Source organism: Lathamus discolor, chromosome 2 (assembly GCF_037157495.1).
Source record: "Lathamus discolor isolate bLatDis1 chromosome 2, bLatDis1.hap1, whole genome shotgun sequence".
In the NCBI taxonomy this organism is placed as follows: Eukaryota; Metazoa; Chordata; class Aves; order Psittaciformes; family Psittacidae; genus Lathamus; species Lathamus discolor.
The window spans coordinates 28,567,259-28,590,244 of NC_088885.1; the positions used below are offsets into that span (position 1 = coordinate 28,567,259).

The following is a 22,986-nucleotide window of genomic DNA, read 5'->3' on the forward strand; positions in this document are numbered from 1 at the left end:
TTCTTAACCTTGCATTCAAGAACCAAACCCTTAGATTTTAGCAAATGAACTTTAGATCGTAAATTCTTAGACTCTTTAGAGTGTTAAGTTCTACACAAGCCTCTGAGCAACCTGATATAATTGGATCTGCTTTGAGCAGAGAGGGTTAGTCTGGATGACCTTCAGAGGTCCCTTACAACCTAAATTATCCTTTGCTTCTGTGATTCTTCAAGCAAGAAATGTCTATTTGATCTGTGCTTATAAAGTGTTTACTGTCCGAGACCTTTGGGTGCTACCACAGAACAAATAATTAATAATCATTAACTGCCAATTTGTTCATACAGTTCATATAAAGTAATACAAGGGATGGTTTGGTCAGCCTCAGATAATTTACTGGGTTCTAAAAAGGCTATCTTTTAAAGAGCACCACTTCTTTTCTTGTATTTAAGAGCTTATTAGATCCACAAAACAAACAAACAAACAAAAGGTACACAGATATCACCTGTGATTTATTACAAATCCATGGCTGTTTCATATTTTAAAGAAGGTTTCTCACTGGCTGGCAGCTGAAGCCACTGAAAAGCATAAGCAAGCCTTTCTGATATAAGATGAAGTTATTTAACTAGTAACCAGAGTCTTCATTATAAAATAACATATAGAAGGTATTTATGAATTCCACTGAGAATGTGCAAACTCGATCAAGAAAATTAATCTCAACCATAATTTTACCATCTCTGCTGTGCTAACAATTATTAAAAGTTATTGTAAGTGTAAAGACGTGTCTGAATACTTATAGAGAGGATGATGGGACAACTCCTGAGCCTTGCACAATGGACCTTTAAAATTGTTCAATTAGCCTCTTGCAGATTTCTGCAGCATGGAACACATTGCCAAGGGGACAACAAAGGCAACACAGTAGCTTTAAACTGTTCCTTCTCAGTATCAGGAAAAGCAGCATAGCCAGAAAATGTACTGCCTGCGGGAACCACCCACTGGGGCTATAGATAGGTAGCACGATTTAGTGCTACCAGAAATCACAGTATATACAATAAATGGCAAAATCTGCACCTACTTGAATTTTACAATTAATTATATACCTCTTCTTTACTGCTATTTTTCTTATGTCCAATTTCAAGGACTTCCGATGATGACAAAAAAACCCTCCCACTGACATATATGAAAGATAAGCAGTGTGTTTGTAACCCCATTGCCTGGAAATAGTCCAGAAATACTTGGCACTAAACTTTAAATAAAATTATAGAAGTCTTTCAGCCTTTCTACTCTTACTGTGCAAATGCGAAAGTATTACAAATCCTGTTGACAGTTATTGCCATATCTCTTGGCACACAGTCAGCAGCAGTTTGAAAAGTGTTGTGCAACATATAGCTAGTGCCCATTACCTGTCTCCTTATACTTTCTTACAATTTATTTTCACGCCAGCAGGCAGCACCTCACAATGCCATTAATTTGTTGGGCAGCTCATACTTTCCAATACAGCCTACTTTACAATGTGCTCTTATAAACAGCCTGGTGGTTTACCGGCAATGCATAAGAGTGTCAGGAGGGAGGCTACAATTTAAAGCCAGCAGGTAAAAATAGAGTAGGTCATGGGAGATGACATGGTCTGACTGAACCTCCTCTCCTTTAATTTGATTTATCATCAGCACAAGTGCACAAAATCACAGGACTTACACCTGGTCTCTGTAAACACATGACTGAAACAATAGTACTAACAAACTACCTTTTGTTGGTGTGGATGGATGCATGCTTTTGCTACACAGTATTCTGCTAACAATGTATTTGTTAGTAGATCATGGGTGCTTAGATGAAGACAACAAATAGAGAAAGAGGGAAGAATAATAATCTTCAAATTGACAATAACAGCAACTCTCTCCTTGCAGAGTAATAAGGCACTAGTAAAATACTTGCATGATCCCAACATGTATTTATAGCTACACATACTTGAATTCTTTGGTTAAGACAAGTCTTTCCAGAGTGAGGGGGGAAAAATTCCAACAGAACCAATCCAGCTTTTTTAATACAACAGACTGAACCTGACATTTTTATTTTAATATATATGCTTCTTTTTCTGCATCTCTCTCTGTCTCATACACAAAAGCTAATTTTCTCCTGTAAAATCCACTTCTACCTCTAGTGAGTAATGCAAGTGGATATACACCCAACCTGTGGTCTTACTGAGCTCTTCATATCACCAGTATTTTTAGAATATTTTACTTGTTTTTACTTCTTAACAGCAGTTAAGAATGTACACTAGTACACTAGTGTGTACATTAACTAAAGCTGTCTCTCCTGCTGTTACTAAAAATTAAATTGCTGTCAATCTGACACCTTTTGCAAACACTCAAGGAACTTGAAATTTTCTATATACAAATAATAGAAAATTAGAATGGATCAGAGGATATGATTACGTGTTACAGCAGCAAAAAGTGATCTGCTAGGCTATTCTGTTTTTATTTCTGTATCTTTAATCTAAAGATTTTGGCACCTGAGGCAGGGTTAAATGAGCAAACAATCTGAGTAATATGCTATCAAACATTCCTAGGGAATACTTGTTTGCCATTAAACAAATTGAATGTTGCAGAATGGTTATTGCAGCTTTTTGTACAAAGATCACAATACAAAACCAGATGTGTAGCATCAGAAAATACTACTGTAAATCTAAACCATATATGCACATATCAAATCATATTCAGGATTTTTTTCTGGGGGGGTTAGGTAAGGTGGAAATCACTTACCACATTCAAATGGAAAAAAGAGCCCGAAGTGGTTAAAACTGTCTCAGTCTTAAATTCATCCAGCTTTTTTACTTGGTTTGTATTACTTTCTGTGTGCTTCCAGTGTTTGCTAAGAACAAGCCAATTACTTAATTCACATAGGAATCTAAATTACAATAATCATATGCATTCCACTCCTCAAGATAGAAAACACCTGTTGTAGTTAGTTAATTGCTGACTTTTTGTAAGCTTTTGGAAGAAGAGTAAGAGTTACAAATAATTTATATCTGAAAAACTTCAGAGGCAGAGAAATACATGAATTTTAAAGCTGGTATAAAACTCAAAAACTATGTTGAGACATTAATAGAAGTTTTCACTTTGTTAATTAAAGAAGAACTCTGTATCAAAGCACCATAGTAGTATATGGTTATTTTATAACTGAGATGGGGCTACTTTCTTATTTCAGATGAGTTTGCCACTTCTGCAATAATTATTACTCATGCCATGTAGCAGTAGGAAATAAAAAATAAGACCTAGAAAAATGTGAGAATGTATCTATTTACAGTGTAGATGATATATCCGATATATAGTGGAGTTATATATATCCTATATATATAATATGTATATCTCCAATATATACTGGATAAATGTATAGATACATATGTTTAGATGTATAGATATATACACTGATAAATATATATCCAATATATACTGGATATAGAGATGATATAAAAAATTACACAATTCCTGCTGAGGTCGAGCAAAAGATACATATTTATGTGCTTACAAAACCTGAAATGTCTATTATAGAATCACAGCATCATAGAATAGTTACAGTTGGAAAGGACCTTAATATCATCTAGTTCCAACACCCCTGCCATGGGCAGGGACATCTCACACTAAAGCATGTCACCCAAGGCTCTGTCCAACCTGGCCTCGAACACAGCCAGGGATGGAGCATTCACAACTTCTCTGGGCAACCCATTCCAGTGCCTCACCACCCTTACAGTAAAGAATTTCTTCCTTATATCCAATCTAAACTTCCCCTATTCAATTTGAACCCATTACCCCTTGTCCTGTCACTACAGTCCCTAACAAATAGAATCATAGAATCATAGAATAGTTAGGGTTGGAAAGGACCTCAAGATCATCTAGTTCCAACCCCCCTGCCATGGCTGCCCACACCTCACACTAAACCATCCCATCCAAGGCTTCATCCAACCTGGCCTTGAACACTGCCAGGGATGGAGCACTCACAACCTCCCTGGGCAACCTATTCCAGTGCCTCACCACCCTAACAAGAAAGAATTTCCTCCTTATATCCAATCTAAACTTCCCCTGTTTAAGTTTGAACCCATTACCCCTTGTCCTGTCACTACAGTCCCTGACGAAGAGTCCCTCCCCAGCATCCCTATAGGCCCCCTTCAGGTATTGGAAGGCTGCTATGAGGTCTCCACTCAGCTTTTTCTTCTCCAGGCTGAACAGCCCCAACTTTCTCAGCCTATCTTCATACAGGAGGTGCTCCAGTCCCCTGATCATCCTCGTGGCCCTCCTCTGGACTTGTTCCAGCAGTTCCATGTCCTTTTTATGTTGAGGACACCAGAACTGCACACAATACTCCAGGTGAGGTCTCACAAGAGCAGAGTAGAGGGGCAGGATCACTTCCTTCGACCTGTTGGTCACACTCTTTTTGATGCAGCCCAGGATACAGTTGGCTTTCTGGGCTGTGAGCGCACACTGCCGGCTCATGTTCATTTTCTCATCGACCAGCACCCCCAAGTCCTTCTCTGCAGGGCTGCTCTGAATCTCTTCTTTGCCCAATCTGTAGCTGTGCCTGGGATTGCTCTGACCCAGGTGTAGGACCTTGCACTTGTCATGGTTGAACTTCATAAGGTTGGCATCAGCCCACCTCACAAGCCTGTCAAGGTCCCTCTGGATGGCATCCCTTCCCTCCAGCGTATCAACTGACACAGCTTGGTGTCATCGGCAAACGTGCTGAGGGCGCACTCAATCCCACTGTCCATGTCAGCGTTGAAGATGTTAAACAAGACCGGTCCCAACACCGATCCCTGAGGGACACCACTCGTTACTGGTCTCCAGCCGGACATTGAGCCATTGACCACAACAATTTGTGTGCGGCCATCCAGCCAGTTCTTTATCCACTGAGTGGTCCATCCATCATATTGATATCTCTCCAATTTAGAGACAAAAAAAAATAAATTAGTCCCTCCCCAGCATCCCCTATAGGCCCCCTTCAGATACTGGAAGGCTGCTAAGAGGTTTCCACGCAGCCTTCTCTTCTCCAGGCTGAACAGCCGAACTTTCTCAGCCTGTCTTCATATGAGAGGTGCTCCAGTCCCCTGATCATCCTTGTGGCCCTCCTCTGGACTTGTTCCAACATTTCCATGTCCTTTTTATGTTGAGGACACTAGAACTGCACACAATACTCCAAGTGAGATCTCACGAGAGCAGAGAATGTATCTGGTTTTAAATATACACACATTTTTCTTTTTTACCTGAATCTTGTGGGGTTTTTTTTTCTCATCCAAATTTCAATGTTTAGAGAATGTGAAATTCTGCCCTAAGCTACAGTACTTTATTACTCATTTTTACAGATCTGATAGTTCTGGTGGAATTACCCCCAAATTACCCCCAAAAGGATTTATGTCCAGTGCTAATGCTCTTGTACAAATATCCACATTTGATGCATAGCATAGCAAATTTTAAATAACAACTACTCATCTGCTGTGTTAGCAATGAGTTCTAGACCGACCACACCATACTGTTGCCACTATGCTGAATGAGCTCCTGACATGTCACAGCAAAGTTATAGTCAAAGCAAACACCGACATGGAGGACAGACTCAATAAGATAGTTCATGAAAAACAAATTTTAGTTTCTCCTGTCATGTACAAAAGAGCTACTTATTACAGAGCTTTACATCCTGAAAGGTGTGTTTTCAAGTGAAGGTCAAGTCTGTATGCAGATAAATACCGGTAAAAGGGTGCAGTACTGGGGAAAAAAACCCAACCACCAACCAAAAAAAAACCAAACCAAGGTAAGTTGATCGGTTTTTCTATGGTGAATAATAGTATTTATTACTAATGCTGCAGTGAGTAGGGAAAAAAAAACAAAACCCAAAATCCAAACCAACAAAAACAACCCCCAGAACCCCAGGATATTCCATTCACACCCCTTATCATTTATCACATCTTAACTAATGGCTGTCAGACAAGTAAGTACTCATTTACCTGTGTTAATAAGGTGCAAGACTCATAAAGGTTCCCAGCAAAGCAGAGTTAAGTACAGGGAGTACTGTGGAACAGTCATATGAGCCTTCTGCAGAGACCTGTCCTGTGGTATTCCATAGGCTCTGTACAAGGTGTACATTAGGGCATATGTCTTGTTCCAAGTCAGACAGACCCAGGCTAAGTTTGCCCCGAGTGCCCTAGAGGAGCCTGAGCTGCTCTGAGGAGTCGACTAAATACAAGAATTTCAGGCACATCAGCAAGGTGATGTTTCCACTATTTAGTAACCAAAGTGAGCTGCAGAAGAGTATTGCATTAATACTCCTGGTACTGAACTTGGCTTGATTATTTGGATGCTACATTGCAGGTGTACCCTAAAACAATAAGTAACTTCCTACTTCTGCGTTGCTGCTTAATGTGCCATCCCTCCTACCCTCACCTTGTTCTCTGTACAAACCAATTTACTAGGGCTTTTTTTATATGGTATCTAGAGTTAATTTCACCTACTGCATTTAATGTCATAGGAGTTATATGTGTAAATCCCTGTACTTAGAGATAAGATAGTCCTTTATGCCATTTTAATCAATCTTTGTCATGCGTATGTTACTTAATAGCTCTGTCTTCCTATAGAAAATGAGCAACTTAAGGGAAATGAAACTTTTCAAAGATACATTTTCCTTCTGGCAGTCTATGAAATACACCATAATTATCCTCTTTCGATGAATAACGTTTGAAAGAAAATGAACATTCTGTGCACTGAAAGGTATAATACAATGACAATCTCAACTGCCTTGTAAATAAAAGGAAATTGTTTTTCTACTATGATCTATATTGCACAGAAACATATATACATGCTTTATAAATATAAAACCAAATCAGACTATCAAGCCATTTTTCAAGGTCCTACTACTTCCTAATAACAATAAAATTGGTATTCCACAGCAACAAGGAATTGTACTTATACTTCTAAAAGATTCAAACTGTGTTATAAATTATGAACTCCATCTCCCAGGCTGATGGGCCTACTAGTATGAGTAAGGCTCTCTGCTGAGCACAGCACCTCTTAAAGGTAAGAGAGGAAAACATAAAGGTATTCAGAGGGAAAGAGTATACCCCAAAGCTTTTCTGCTCTGTGCGTGTGGATACAGGAAAAGACATTTTTAATGGCACCATCAAATCATGACAGTCCAGCCCATGTTTGCTTATTAGGAAACCTGAACTATTTTGCACAGCTTGGTAAAATAAATGTTTGAATGCAGGTCTTTCTTACAAACTAATGCGTATAACACATAATTTAACTAAATGCTTAGGACAAAGGGTCCTTTACCTCTTCTTGATATCTGAACCTGTTGTTCCAGTAAATATAGTGCATACAGCAAAAATAAGGAGACAAGGCCACATAATCATCATCAGCTAATACGGGACAAAAGCATTTGAATATCAACCTATCCCTCAGACAGCCAAAATCCAAGTTGTGAGTTAGGAAAATTACCTCTCCACCAAGAAGTAGGAATTTGTTACTGTGGAAAACCTGTGCTGTTTAATTCTAAATTCCTTTTTTTCTCTCTTCCCTCCCCAGGATCATTGCCTCCACAGAGATATGATACTGCTGATTGGTGGCAACACATCACAGCATTGAGCGCTCTGTTCCACAGTCTCTAGAAGAACACCAAAACCTGGAAACTAATGTATCAGTAGAAGCAATTTCTCAGTTGCATCCTGCCTCATGCAGGTCCCAGATCTGCAGAAACTGGTGCTTCCACAGGGAGAAATCAGCCAGGGTTCCTTGCCCTTGTTGAATTTGTGACCTCAGCAAAGCCAGAGACCAACACCTCACACACTGATGAGCTTTGCCATGCAGCTGCCCTCAGTGAGAGATCAGTTCCTGTTGCCTACTGAGTTGTGCTTGAGATATGGAGGAAAATGCCCGGCATGGTGGCTAGTTACTGCTGGTCAGCAGACAGAAGAGTCAATGCACAATGGCTGAGTGCTGCAACAAAGGAAATGTACATTCAGCATATAATTCAGATGTTTAAAAGGTGACAAAATAATTCAATCTAAACCAAAGACAGGGCAGGATATAACACCACTGGATACCACCCTATTTCTCAAGATCACCTACACTATAATCCCCCAACAGGTTTTCCCCTGCTTGAGCCCCTAGCACCTGAAACTGTACTCCATGCAGGGTTTGCACACACTGGGAAGACAAATCTGCCATACTCCTTTCTGCTCAGGAGGTTAGTGACTACAGTGGTCATGAAAAGCATGACAGAGAAAACCGGAGATATTCAGCCTAGAGAAGAAAAGCCTGCATGAAGACCTCATAGCAGCCTTACAATATCTGAAGGGGGCCTAAAAGGATGCCAGAGTTGGACTCTTCATCAGTGACTGCAGTGATAGGGCACAGACTAATGGGTTTAAACTTAAACAGGGGAAGTTCAGGTCAGATATAAGGCATAAGTTCTTCACTGAGAAGGTGGTAAAGCACTGGAACAGGTTGCCCAAAAAAGTGGTAAATGCTCCATCCCTGGCAGCGTTCAAGTCTGGGTTGGACAAGGCCTTAGTTGACATGGTCCAGGGTGAGGTGTCCCTGCCCATGGCAGGGGGGTTGGAACTAGACGATCTTAAAGTCCTTTCCAACCCCAACCATTCTATGACGAGATCTGTAGAAGACAGCACAGCTCAGCAAGGCTTATCTGGCAGAGTGGTGCCTGGTTCCCATTCTTGCTCCAAGGACTGTTCAAATGAACTGTTGCCACATGAAGCACATGCAGAAATTTGTCTCATCATTTTAGTCAGCTGGAACTGAGGCATCTAACCCGGCCTATTACTTAGGCTCCACTTACAATATATGGAGTCACCTCCAGTGAGCACTGCTATTGCCTACCCTTATTTGAGCATGGGATAAGCATCTTGAGGTGACTATCTACTAGCTATAGGGTTGATTTTTAGATACTGACAGGTCTCACAAGAAGTTGATTTACTGCAAACAACACAAGCTCACATAATTGTAACAAGAAACTCCACATAGAAATATGTGAAATTTAGGTTAACACTTTAATTATGCTTTAAAATGTTCAGAACAGCTATGGTGCATGCTTGGACTGGAAAAAAGAAAAGTCTGAATAAATGTAGGATTGTTTTTCTAATGTTTAAACTTGGTAGAAGTATCTGGATTAGAAGGGTTAACTTTGTTATTTATTTTTATGGTATTTCTCTGCCTTCCTAGTTTCAAGCAGGGATAGAAAATAAAGTGCTAAACCACACACAAAAAAGGCTGCTATTTTTAGAGCAATTAAACAAAATTTAGGAAAGAAATTAAAATTCCATACAATTATATTTTTTTGTTATTTTCCAAGCAAAGACATTCATGTATATAACTAAATTAAGGGGGTAAAAGAGCCAAAGCATTTTAGATTCATGTAATGCTATAACTCATCATATGTATGTTTCCTAAATTTAGATCCTAGAAATAAGTTCCACGAGTTTTATACTAGTTTACATTGAAATAGTAATGGACTTTTCTGAACTTCTGAACTTACTGAGCTTTCTCAACTAAATGCTTTGACATATGTCGTCAGAGATTAGTCTTACTTAAATAGGCAGATAAGCACATATATGGATCCTCTTTCCCTTTTACCTTTTTTTTTTTTTTTTTTGGAACTGGTAGACACAATCTGACACAACCCTTTTAAATTTATTTTACTGCTTTTTAAGGAAACATGGTTTCTTATTTTTCTGATCTGTGTGTTAGACAAGTTGTAGGTCTTGGGTTGCTTGCATCAGGGAAAGAACGCCAATGTTAGATTTTTGTTACAATTCTTTCGTTACTTCTGCCTTACGATCACAGACAAATGATCTTTTTTCCTTAAGTGTAGGAAGATTTGAACAGATGGCAGTCCCTTTGCTTATCTAACACTTTTAAAGGCAGAATTTGGCTAAGAAAGCTTTCTCTTCACTTTTTCTAAAAAAAAAAAAAAAATAAATAAATGCATCAACATATTTCCTATTACTGTGTTCAGTGTTTCTTCTTTTTTCAGGTTCAGTGATCTTTTTCTGTTATTTTTCACAGAAATATGATCATTTATGTATACTACCCAGTAAGGTACTTCCAACAGAAATGCTCTGATTGTTTTGGATAGAGGCATATACCTCAGTTTTTGTAGACAGTTCCTGAGAAAGGACCATAAATGGTTTGGAAGCTATCTCAAATGCGAAAATATGTTTATACAATCCTGTTATCCATTCTAGTATGAGCCAAGCTCAGAACAGTGTGTAATTATTTCCTTTGATGTCTTAACTGATCTAGTCACTGCTTATCATTAGTTAGACATATTTCTGCTTCCTTGAATTCTGAATATCATCAAATGTGTTATCTCAGGTTCTTTAATAGATACTGTGATCAACTTAATTTACCTTTTTCTTCCTTTCTTTCTCTAAAATTAACACCAATAAACTACAACACTGATTACTAAAGTTTGTAGAACTAGATTGTATCACTATTTGCTTTTATCAAGCTATATACTTATGTGCACAAAAATATCTAGCTAGGATTGTTGAGGCAGCAATTAAATGATTTTACTTAGATACTCTGTCTAAACAACATTGTTTCTGTAAGCTGAATGTTTTAACATAGACAAGCTATGAAAGCAGCTATGGTAATGTGTTAATGTCTACACTGACTAAAACCGCCTAAAAAAGATACAAAATAAGGGTGACTATCTTATCTAGCCACCACATTATCCATAGCATTTAATAAAAATATTACAGAGAGTTCACTATATATGCTTTGTACCATGTTATAAATAACCTAAATCTACCAATACTGAATATACACTGTGTCTATTCAGTGTATATAGCATATGTATTGTGTATATAGGACACAGTTTCTAACTTTTTTAACTTATGAAATGAATTCATATTTAGAGATCTCGAAATTCATGATGCGTCAAAATATTCAATTTAGAGAATTATAACCAGCAAGGAGCTCGCCTGGCCAGGGTGTAGTTTATGAAAGACCTCTGATAGCCCACAAAGTTTGTAATTTGCCTGGAGAACACATTCCCTGGCTACAGGGAAGCTTGGGATAAGATTCTCCCCCTCCCCTGTAAAGTGAAATTTGACATCTAGTAAGAAAGGTATTTTCTACTTTCTTAATACTGATAGATATTTTGAAGTGTTTTAAGGTTTCCACAGTCTTTGCATGTCTCCTGCTTTTAACTGTAGTGAATTGTTCATATACACATTCCCAAATCTTCTGCATTTCCATTCAGAAAATCATAATGCAGTTATTAACAGAGATTTCCACATGGAGTTACTGAATCATATTTGTAAGTTTAGCCCATGCCTAGGTGCTGTGACATGAATGCACATTGTTTTGAATTAATCTAGTAGTCTGGTATGTTACTGAGTAATAGCTCACTGCAGCTCTTAACAAGCTGTGAAGACCAACTTTGTAACTAAAGTATCCCTGTGCCTCATGACGTCCAAAATAAAGAAAGCATTGCGCTGAAGTATTTCTAGTCTGAAGGTTTCACCCATTTATAGTATATAGATATTGTCTTCAGGAAGGAGTCCATTGAGGAGACTGGGACTACTCAAGTAAAAAGAAGTTACATATATATTTGCAATAAAGTCTTAAGAGACTTTAAGTTTTAAGAGATTCCAGTTCAGGACAGTCCTCTAACTGAACTTCAGTGAATCAAAGCATAACAACATCCATGACAAAGGAATCCTACTCCACTGAGCAAAAAGGTTAGTACAGAGATTTAAAAAAAAAAAAAAAATTCCTTTTTGTCACAAAAGGTTTGAAAATTTTATTGTGAAATTTCATTTAGTATAGTTCTGTGTGGAAGAAAATTTTGCTGTTTAACACTTAACATAAGTGGTATATATATTTCATGTAAGACATGTTGTCATTATTTAACTTCTGTTTTGGATGCAATTTCCAAACAACAAGTAGCTCAGTTATTTACATTTATGTTTCTCAACTCATAATTTAGTTTCTACGCAGTATGTTCATCTTTGCAAAGAACTGATTTTTGGCATTTATGAATATCTGTGTATATCCAAACAAAAATCCGGTCCAACTAATTTTCAAGGATAGTTCACAATCATATCTAAACTCTGTACTAGAAAAAAATTGATTGTGGATAGATATGTCATAGGTATGCACATACCAGAAGATTTTAAAATAAAACAACAAATGAAAACATTGCAAGTGTCAGATTCATGAAGTCAAATGCTAATTAAATAATCCATTTTCACAAATCGTAACATATCTGTAGTTATATTTTTTGCTAATGCACTGATTTTGTACAATAGTAATAATAAATTAGAAATTAAAATTGAATTGTTAGGAAAAAAAGATCTGCTTTTCACCCTAATAGTGTTTGTCAAAAGACCCTCTATACTTCTGCAGAGGAGCTGAAATGAAAACTATAGTATTTCTTTCCGTTAAAAAGATTAGGATAATATTTAGTACGTTACAGCTGAATTAGGTTTCATTTCCAATGAATTATAAGCTGATCAGACAACTACATTTTCAAATATGTTTTATATGAAAATATCAAAGGCAGTTACTAGTTAGAAATATGATATACAGACACACATACCTATATGCTATCAGTGCCAAATTTTGCTCTTTAGTGTACATGCACAGCTCCTAATGAGATAAGTAGGGAATGTATTCAAATAGTGCACATATTAAATTGCTACATTTCAATATATTGTTTTCCAGACTATGCACATATAATCAGATTGTTTTCCAAGCAGATGTCCATTTGATTACTTAAAGTCCAAATTGTGGTATGGCTCATGGCCAGCAAAGTCCAAATTGTGGTCTGGCTAGCAGAGGGCATGGGAAGGGCAAGGAAAATACAAGTCTTTTTTGTATCAACAGGTGACAAGAGTAAATAGGTGAAAAAAGAGGGGAGTAAATTCAGAGGAATACACCTTTCCTGAATCATACAGATATGCAAGAAAGAAAAAAGATCTGGCAGAACTTTAACCATTTTTTATGCAGTGATGGTTGTGTTGCATGTACATGCCTCAGGTTAGCTGATATACACAAAAGCAGGGTGAGGACAGCAGCAGGATCTCACAGCAGTTTCTTTTTCTTTGGAAGTCTGCAAAGTCCTCCTGTTCTGTTCTAAGAAGAGGAATGCAACAAGCTCAGAGGCAACAAACTACCCAGAGTGAGGAGACAGCTTTTGCTAGTCCATGCAAGTATCCCTTTTGGGGCTCAAACTCTGAGTACTAAACTTCAATTCATGTATTTACGGTCAACTTAAGAAACCATAAAAGCAGAGAGACAACAAGAATAGACTGATATACAGTTCAAAAAACTCACAGTTGCACTGAAATTGAAAAAGACTAAAACTGAATGTTCATGGCACTCAGAAGTCCCAATAAAAGGATTAAAAACCACAACCAAACAACAAAACCCCCACAAACCCCTGATATGTATATATATATATATACACACATATATATATATGAAAACATGAGAATGTTTGATTACTGTTTCCTAGGGAGTGCAGTGTTTAGTTGTCAAGTGATTAGATGCTTTATTTGGAACAAAAGGAACTCATTAACCAAGCAAGCAGGTACGTATTTACCATGGTTCTCAATACAGAAATACCTATTTCTGTACCAGGCATTAGTGTTTTGTAAAATGTTTTCTTTAAACTAAAACGTACAATCCAAATGTGCCTAAGGAAACAATCAGCTAAACAGTATCAGGCTCTTGGATTTGCTTGTACAAAGCTAGTAAAGAAAACATAACGCTTTAGAAGTGACAGGTAGTCAGTTATTTTCACAGTGGGCAGATACAGATTTATCAAAACTATTTGAGAAGCCTAGACATAAAATTGATTGAATTTCATTATTCAGCAATAATCTTGAATACTGATATGAAGAAGCATACTCTAAGAGCCTACCTTAGCTAGCAGAGCTAAAAGACATTTCTTTGCAGTATAAACTAGGAGCAAACCAGTTGGTTCTCGCCAATGTACACAAATGTACACACATTAATTTTTGAGCTTTACTTCGAGTAGTTTTAAGCCGATTCCATGGACTGAACACCAATTTGCAGTCAGAGCATGTGACCTCCCCCCCATTTAAAAGGAATCCAGTTTGCACACTCAGTGTTGTAAACTGGAATGCAATAATCACGGACAACTCAGAAATCCAAGAAGCATACTCCTGTTGAACACTGAAATGCCTCTGTAGATGTAAACAATAATACTATTCACACACCCAGAGGTGGTTTCGTTGATGATATGAGAAGTCAATCCCTGCTTTGAAATTGCTTTTTGGTTGAAGCTACTTCCATCCACAGTGCATATAAAGTGATTAGAAAATAAGTCATGAGACTAGTTTTTCTAAAGTAAGATGCTTAATGTTAGCATTGTGAACACTTCAATAGATAATGTAGGATCTTCTGTTCAGTCTTTAATATTTTAATTATTATTTTATTTTCTCCTGTCCAGGATATGAAGTGTAGCAATGCCCTTCTAATACAGCAAAAATAGTCTGTAGGTTAGTATCCGCTACATATGTATCAAATACACACATAACTTTAATAATTAAAGGTGTTATAATATCTTGCTTCACTGTTATAAAAAGAGTGAAATGTCCTGTATCCCTGTGTTCAGAAGCAACAGAAAAAGAAAAATTTTGGCAAGTCCATTGCTAAGTAGCCTTCCTCCATCTCTGGAACATCAGGACATTATAAAAATATTGTAGTGTATGCAGAAGCTTAGGAACTGATAAAGACTTCCACTGACAGTGTATTGCTAAGTTACTTTGAGATACTGAGAACATGTCAAATTGCTAAAACACACAGGAATTTTGAGTCCTAGTACCTACTTCAACCTTCTAGCTGTAGAAAACTACTTTTGTCATCCAGATAAATCAGCTGGATTAAAACAACAATACGTATTAAGTAATTACAATACAGCTAGTGACTTAAAAATTACTGCTGATGAAATATAAAAATAGGATATCCAAACCCAGCAAAAGAATCGCAATAACCTCAGACAGTTAAAGTCCTTATCTTTACTCAGTCTGAATAACGAGGAGCAGCAGCAAGGCACTCTGAAGCAAGAGATACTCTTTTCCATAGGATAAAAAGTTTGGTCTGTTCATCTCTTGGTGTAAACAGAATGATGTTTTATAAACACTAGAACTTGCAACATGCAATGATGTGTTACAATGCATAGCATTCAGATACTACAAAGTAGAATAAGATTGCTATTTACTGTAGATTTCTTCAGGAGTTATAACTAATAATAAAATTCATGGAGCAAATGTGACAAATCACCAGGAAAATATAGAAGCCCTTGGAATGCCCACGGATCAGTCCCATGCAGGCAAGCTATAGGCTATGCATTCAGGGATTGTGCAGAGCATCACAGTATAGTAACATAAAACGTATAGGCATCTTGCTCTTGCTACTCAAAGTAATTTTCCACAGCCTCTGGTCAAAGTCTGTTAGAATCAGCGTATGATTATCCGCAAATTTTATGCACACTGACATTAAGCAGCATCATAAATGCCCAGTAAGCATTTTCTGATTTCAAAAACTCCAGGTACTCCTAGACTGAGTATCCTAGTAGCAAATGGTGCCACATGATGTGCTTAGTCTGCTTAACAGGTAACATCTGAGGAAAGTTAGCAAGTATACAGACTGCAATTGTCAGCAAATCTTTGTTTATGCTTTTGCTCCAGTGCTTCCCATCAAAACAGCTAAATGCACAAGAAAAGAAATAGGCTAGAACTGTCTTCCCTTTCTCTTGTCAAGAGACAATACAAGAACAATTATACAACTGAGTTGACTGTACGGAGCCAGATAGCCTATAGTAATCTGTAAGCCTACCTTGGCATACAAACTTCAATTCCTTGGCATCTGTGACAGTTGTTCTTTTATCTGACCTCTTCTTTTCTGTCCGACGGTGGCTACGTCTTTTCTTTGTCTCTCCCCAAAGATTCGATCCGCCATGCATGCTTGGAATGTTCAGAATGGCAATTCCTTCCAGAGAAATATTGATTAAATCTAGCTGAATCCCATCACACTGATTAGCAAGGAGAAGACAAAAAAAAAAAGGGGGGGGGGGGGGGGAGGAGAGGAAAAAAAAAGTAAAAAAAAAAAAAAAAAGAAAAATCAGAATGTTCTACATATCAGATATTTTTCTTTGGCAGTTCATCATTCTTAACACTGTTAAAGGTTTACTCAATGTTTACACCTAAGATACGTACTTATATCTGGAAAGGAGGTATGAGGTAGGAACTAATCCTCATTCAGAAGGGAAAACATGATTCTAATTCAGCTCTTGATTGCTTAAGTGTGGCACCATTTGGTAGAGTCGTGTTATCTGATACCTGTTCATTGACCCAAGTGATATATATTTGCAGCTTCATTACAGCTATTATCAGAAAAAAAAATTATACTACAAAAATTTTTGTAGCAATAACTGGAGGGGTTTTGTTGCGTGTTCCAACTAAACTGTCTCATGATTTTGCAACGACACTTGTCATTATAACACCTGAGTCCCTTCCGTATGAAACTAAATATAAAAGTCCCTGCATACAGAGCATATGCAGCTTCACTAATAAGGTCTAAGCAGGCCCTAAGCGCACAGAACACCACACAGATACCAGTTCAATCTAAAGGCACTACTGGCACATTAGCACAGGGCTATGACTGGCTAGTAACTCCTACTGGGAGGAAAGATTAGTAAAACCGAATGAAAAAAATCCTGACACAACTACAGCATTTCTTATCCCAGAACCTCCATCAACCAGTTCTCTGAAATGTGCATTGTTGCCAAAGGAAAACATAGGATATGGAGCCAAAGAAGAGGTATCAGTGCTCTAAAAGCCTTCCAAGGCATACTGAACACACAGAAGAAATCTTATTCTATGGGACAGTGCCTTTGGTGACGGAATTATTATTGTACGGAATCTTGTATCAATAATGCATATACTTCCTGCTTTCTATAGCAAAACTGGACATAGAAGCATTTTATAGATGTACATTCCTTTGCTAAATCTAGCTTCAAATTATATCTTAAAAAGGGACCATAGTATTCACTTCAGGAGAATGGCTCAGGGACCTTAACTTACTAGATTGTTCAATGACAAACTGCATCATCTTCATAGATGGCAGAAGCCTACAACATTTACAAACACAGACATACATTGGATGAGATGTATCTAGCTTGATAGGACACAGCTAGCCTTCGCTGACTACAGTTTACTCAAGCTAAATCAAGTCCTCCTCCCAAGCCACTTTGTTTTAGGATTAGGAGAAGTATAGCAAATACTGCAGAACCTCTACATTAACCAAAAAAAAAAAAAAAAAAAAAAAAAGTATATAAATAAAATGACCAAACTTCAGATTACTACAGCTGAAGCTGCAAGTGGAAGGCAAAGAATCCAGGTCCGCTTATTAGTTCACTAAACCAGAAAATTTTCTAGGATGTATCTTGGCTAGAGGTAGATCAGCTTCATTCCTCCCATCATAGCTAGAATATATAGATATACTGGCAAGTCACATGCACCTTACAGTGTATAGCAGCATATTTTTAACAACATTAGATCCTACTCGTGCAATGTTTTGCAAGCCAGTAGGGAAACCAGTCATGCATTTAAAACTGATTACGGGTCTTATTTTGTAATTCCAATACACAATAATCAGGAAGACAACTGGAAAAATAATTAACCATGCTTCAGTAATAGTCCACTGACATCTTGCAGCTTACTGCTCTGTGGGTCACTGGCACTTTTTCCTTTCTGCCTAAAACTTCATTGCATGTTTGAAGAAGAAAAGCAAAGTACAACTCAAAAATAACTGTGCATAATTATTCATTTACCCTGAAACTTTCTGAGATTACAAAACAGAACTGTATTATAATGCATACTCGGCATCTTCTCAATTCTTCTAAGAGTATAAATCTGGAGAAAGAACAATTTCAGCATTAGATTTCCATTTCATATTTGCTCTTCAAGAATTAAATGTTAAACCTGTGGATTATATTCATATAGGAAAACCTTTAAAGTCAAAAGACATACCTGGAAGTGAGTTGGCAGTTGTGGCAACTACTCTACTTGAAAATGTAACTTTTTAATAACCCATTTCTTACAAGAAAAAAGGCATGGGTCTTCAGTGAAGTTGTTCAAAGAAGCTATGAATGCTCCATCCCTGGTGACGTTCAAGGCCAGGTTGGACAGAGCCTTGGGTGATATGGTTTAGTGTGAGGTGTCCCTGCCCATGGCAGGAGGGTTGGAACTTGATGATCTTAAGGTCCTTTCCAACTCTAACTATTCTACGACTCTATGATTCAGTGTTATTTTGGAACAAATTCTTAGTCCCTTCATTTTATATGTATTAAATATTAAGATGATTTATTTTATTAAAAATTCTGCTCATGTGTATGCTCACTTACTGCTATACATTCTAGATAAACAGATATTAATTTCATAATTAAAAGTAATCTTGTGTAAATACCCTGCAGGCCTCAATGAATCAAACACATACTGTGTGTCAGGCCTCCCACTGTCTTCAAGTGGAATGTACTGGCTGGATAATTAGATAGTACATATTTTTTAACCTTATTTGCATGCATATTATATCTTTTGCACACTGACAAGCAGCAGTAACAACAAAAGTCAGATTACCACAGGGAATTCCCACAAAGAAGTCTTCATTTCTTATAATTTGCAGCCTAAATTAAAATAATTTGATCTTTGACAAGGATGAAATGTCAAGCAGAAGGGGGTCCTCTACAAGCCACGGCCTGTGGCTTCTGAAATCTGCCTAATTTATGTCAGTCACTTCTTAATACATATTTAAGTATTACACGAAAAAGATGATAAATATGCAATCTGACACCTTTGGTATTTCCCTGCTGTTAATTTATAAAGGTCTGGCGTCCCCCAAACTGACTGGAATTATTTAAATAAAAGAAGAATTGCGAAATAGGATGGAGCAGGGTCTGGCTTCCATTTTCACTCAATATTGAACACAGCAGGTAGTACACTAAGACAATTATTTGACTAGGCCTCAGAATCCCACAGTGACAAGGAACTTTCTGAATTAGTAAAGGAGGATTTCTTTTGTTCATACACAGACAAGAAGTTTGCGCTACAGGTAGCTCTGTGTTGTCCTAACACATTCATATGCTACAACAAAACACATATATGTTCTGCTTCTTTTTTTTTATTTTTTTATTTCAAGTAATGCAACAATGCTGCTAAAAATAAAAGCACACTTTTAAAATGTGGTGCATGCCTACCCAGATTAATAATAAACACTAGTGCTTCTATTTCTTTTTTGCCTTCTTTCCTGGCCTCAGTCCGTTTTTGGGCATTGTCTTTTACACTGCTTTGATTTATCAGTTATTTTCAGATCACCTTAAGAATATACATAGCCATGCCTTAAAACACCTGAGATTAAGGCTTTGCTGCGTAACCAGGTGCAATATAATGCAAAACTACATGATAATTTAAATTTCTTTCCCCCATCTATTAATACCAGATGGTCTAGAAGGTACCACTTTGGTCCCACAATGGTTTTACAGTGTTGCAGGTATGGACTATGCCATCCCCACTGGTACTGCATCTATGCTTAGTCTCATAAATACCTTCACACCCCCTTCTTTTTTTTATGAAGTGGAAATAAAGTATAAGTAAGTGCTCTAAACTGTAAAATCTTAAGCCTCGTTTACTGACACACTATCATTAAAAAAAAAATCCTTAATCTTGACCTATTTTTTTTTTTTCCCTTTAGAACCTATGTTTCTCTACTCAACTTTTCCAGTTCCAGTTTGGAAATAAAAACATATCTTATTCTGGATAAGGTAAGAATTTAGTGTCCAAACTTTGTTCTGCATCTCACACAGAAGGAAATATACAGAACATGAGACATCAATGAAAGCCAAGCTTAACTAGGCTAGAAATCAAATGTAGGGTTGAATAAATAATTGCCCATAGAACATTTGATTGCTGTCTCCCAGCTCAGATGTACAGATCCTTAATCTTCATGGGCTTTGTTCATTCAAGAGTTGGCTATAGAGTAAATGCAGTGTTTCTGCATTTTATTAGAAGTGAAATGCGGTATCATACATCGAGTTCTCATTTACAGCAACGTCCCCAGGCAAAGAGCATCAGGTTAAAAATAAGATGAAAACAGCACTACTCCAAAGTGTTTATAAAGTTCAAACAAGAAACATTAGATACAAGCATATTGCCAAGTACTGTTCATTTAGATGTAATTTACTCACTGTAAATAAATCTGTAAATAACTACCTCTTAACACTTCTTGTGTAAACATTGTGGAAACTATTTCCCCTATGTTTTTTTGTTCCTATTTGTAGGACTAATGATAATGACCAGAATAGTTGAATAGAGTATTAACAAACATGGCTCATATACTGGCAATGTAATACTTCAATGGTAATAACAGTATTAGTGATATGAATTGGTAATAATTATACAACTGCTATCAGCAGCATCACAAATGTGTATGCAAACTTCTTTGCTTTGGGATGTTAACATTTCAATGGTTACAATTAGATGGTTTAAGATCACACCTTAAGTACTGGGCTATGTAAGACTTCTGCTGGATAGAAATATTTTCTTGGGAAAGCCTGCTCTTCAATTTGTATTTAATCAAAAGGTACATTTAACTTGCAGCATATCTGAATCATATCAAACCAGGTAAGCATTTATTCCAATAACTAACAAAATATTTTTGTGACTACATGTACTTAAATCCACATATGTAAAGTACTGTTTTGGGAAGCAAGGTTTTTTTGGTTTGGTTTCATTTTTTTTTTTTCTGGGGTTTTTGTTTGGTTGATTACTGGGGGTTTTAATTTTTTAATCTAACCCCTGTGGAGCATATTTCCACATGAAGAAGACATAACAGCATAATAGGAGAGTCTTGCACCACAGGTCTTACTGTTTCAGTCTCAGTTTTCTTTGCTACTGTTCTACTACCAGATCCATGGCCCCTTCAGATTATTTCAGACTTTGCTTTTCAGAAGGCTTTGACCAGACTCTGACAGCTCTCACTATACCTCTCCAAGTGTCTCATGCTACTATACAAATACTGCATTGACATGAGCAGGTTCTCATTACTATTAGAAAGGAAAAGCACCATAATCCTCTTGAGAAATTATTCCATTATTTAACTTAAATTCTCAGGTTTGTACTTTCACTCAGTGAACATTTTTAGTTTACTCATTTTTAAACATCATCCCCCCAAACAGTTTATGTAACTTAGTCATTCTACCAGCCATCAAAGTAGCAGTGGCACATTATTTTAAATTCCTATTTTGTCTGTAACTATCCTGTGTCTTTTCAGTTAATGTTCAATGTATAATGGAAAGATGACCCCTTGTGCAGAGAGGAAAGTTATTTAATGAAGGGGAATGATTCCAAAAATATATATATTCTTTAACCTTTATTCAGGAAAGTAAGTACAATTTTAGGGAATTGAGTTTTAAAGGTTATAAAAACTTGGGACCTAGAAATAATAAGATTTTTTTTTTTTTAATTTTAATCCTGCAGCAGCTCTCACTCCCTCCAACAGTCTTTCATTTTTCCATCTGACCTAGCCACTCTCCCTATTGATTTCTAATGTTACATTTCACCTCTTGACCTTGTCTACTGTATTAAGACTTCACTAATCATCAAACTGAACTTTGTTCTAGTGTGCAGGGCTACACTACAAATAGACATGATAAAAATAATATTTTGGAATAGAGGATCGAAAGGATATGAACTGCTTTGCCTTGTTGGATTCAGGCACTTTGCACCCTTGCTCCCTGCATTTCAGCGAAACTAGTGACATTTCAAGGATAAAGGCAACAATTAGTTTCTTACTTCTATTTCTACAGATTCATGCAGCTTCTTACAGGTGGCTGAGAAAGTTTCCGAAGTGCCAAATTCAAAATACCAAAATTTGTTCTTCATTCTGAAACAAGAAAAAAAGAAAAGAAAAAAGATCTTATTCACTATCAATATGTGACAAAAGTGATCATCCTGTCTTCCATTATAAGTAATGGCAAAGGCTTGGGAACATGTGACATCCCATTTGAAATAGATGAGCTCATAATTTTCAAAGCTTAAATGTTGGTGTCAAGTTGTATGATATCCCCTAAAGGGATAACAGGAATGTGTAGAACTGACAGGTTCAAATGTACCTTTGCCTTTTCTTTTTCAGTGACTATCAGAATACTTTTTGTCACTTAACCAGTGACATGCCTCAGAAAAATGTATTGATTTTATTTCATGTCTTACACCTACTGTACATTTTCTGATTCATGGTTAAAATCTCTGTCCCGCAAGCAGGGCACTTCCATCATGAAGAAGAGCCAAGACAAAAATGTAGCTTGCCTTGTTATCTAAAGGTAAAGATAAATGCTTATTGTTCATAATTACAGATGGGATATTCGAAGAAAATAAAAATTCCAGATCTAACAATCTTTAGATATTTTGCATTAGGAGACCTATATTGCCAGGTAATTAACTCAGACACATTGCAAATGGGTGATGGGACTTGCATCTTGAAATTCATTAACAAATTCTACAGAAAAATAAAGCTGGCTACAATGCTAGTAAATTGCTTAGTTTATCATGACAGCAGGCAGAGATTACATTTTTTTCTTCTTAAATACATAAACACTGCACTTCTGTTTTACCAGATTTATTGCATACTGTTAAAAACAATCAGGACACCAGAGTTCTGTTTCAAATAAGTATGTGCAGTTTCGTCGAACTTTTATGAGTAATTATTATTCTGAAACAAAACAAGAAGCTAAACTAAAAAAAAAACAGAGATACTGAACTAGAATTCATTATTCACACTTAGAAATCAGACATGAACACAGTTCATCCACTTGCATAAACTATTCTTTGACACAGACACAGCACAGTGTACTTGGAACTTGAAAATGACTGAGTTTGCATGAGCTAGAAGTGATGCAGAGTGGAACGTAGATGTAGATGACTGT

The 22,986-nt window shown here is 36.9% G+C and overlaps 1 protein-coding gene across 13 annotated transcripts in view; it reads right to left on the bottom strand.

Moving 5' to 3' along the window:
* DGKB (diacylglycerol kinase beta) overlaps positions 1 to 22,986 on the bottom strand; it is a 500,304-nt gene that overhangs the window by 63,940 nt on the left and 413,378 nt on the right. For 12 of the 13 annotated variants that reach the window (XM_065666235.1, XM_065666238.1, XM_065666233.1 and 9 more), the window contains 2 exons: positions 21,857 to 21,947; positions 15,846 to 16,041 (listed from right to left, as the gene is read on the bottom strand). In XM_065666235.1, the coding sequence (XP_065522307.1) occupies positions 15,846 to 16,041; positions 21,857 to 21,947 (287 nt within the window). Of the gene's footprint in view, positions 1 to 15,845; positions 16,042 to 21,856; positions 21,948 to 22,986 lie in introns of those variants that run through there. The other variant, XM_065666245.1, reaches the window with a different exon arrangement.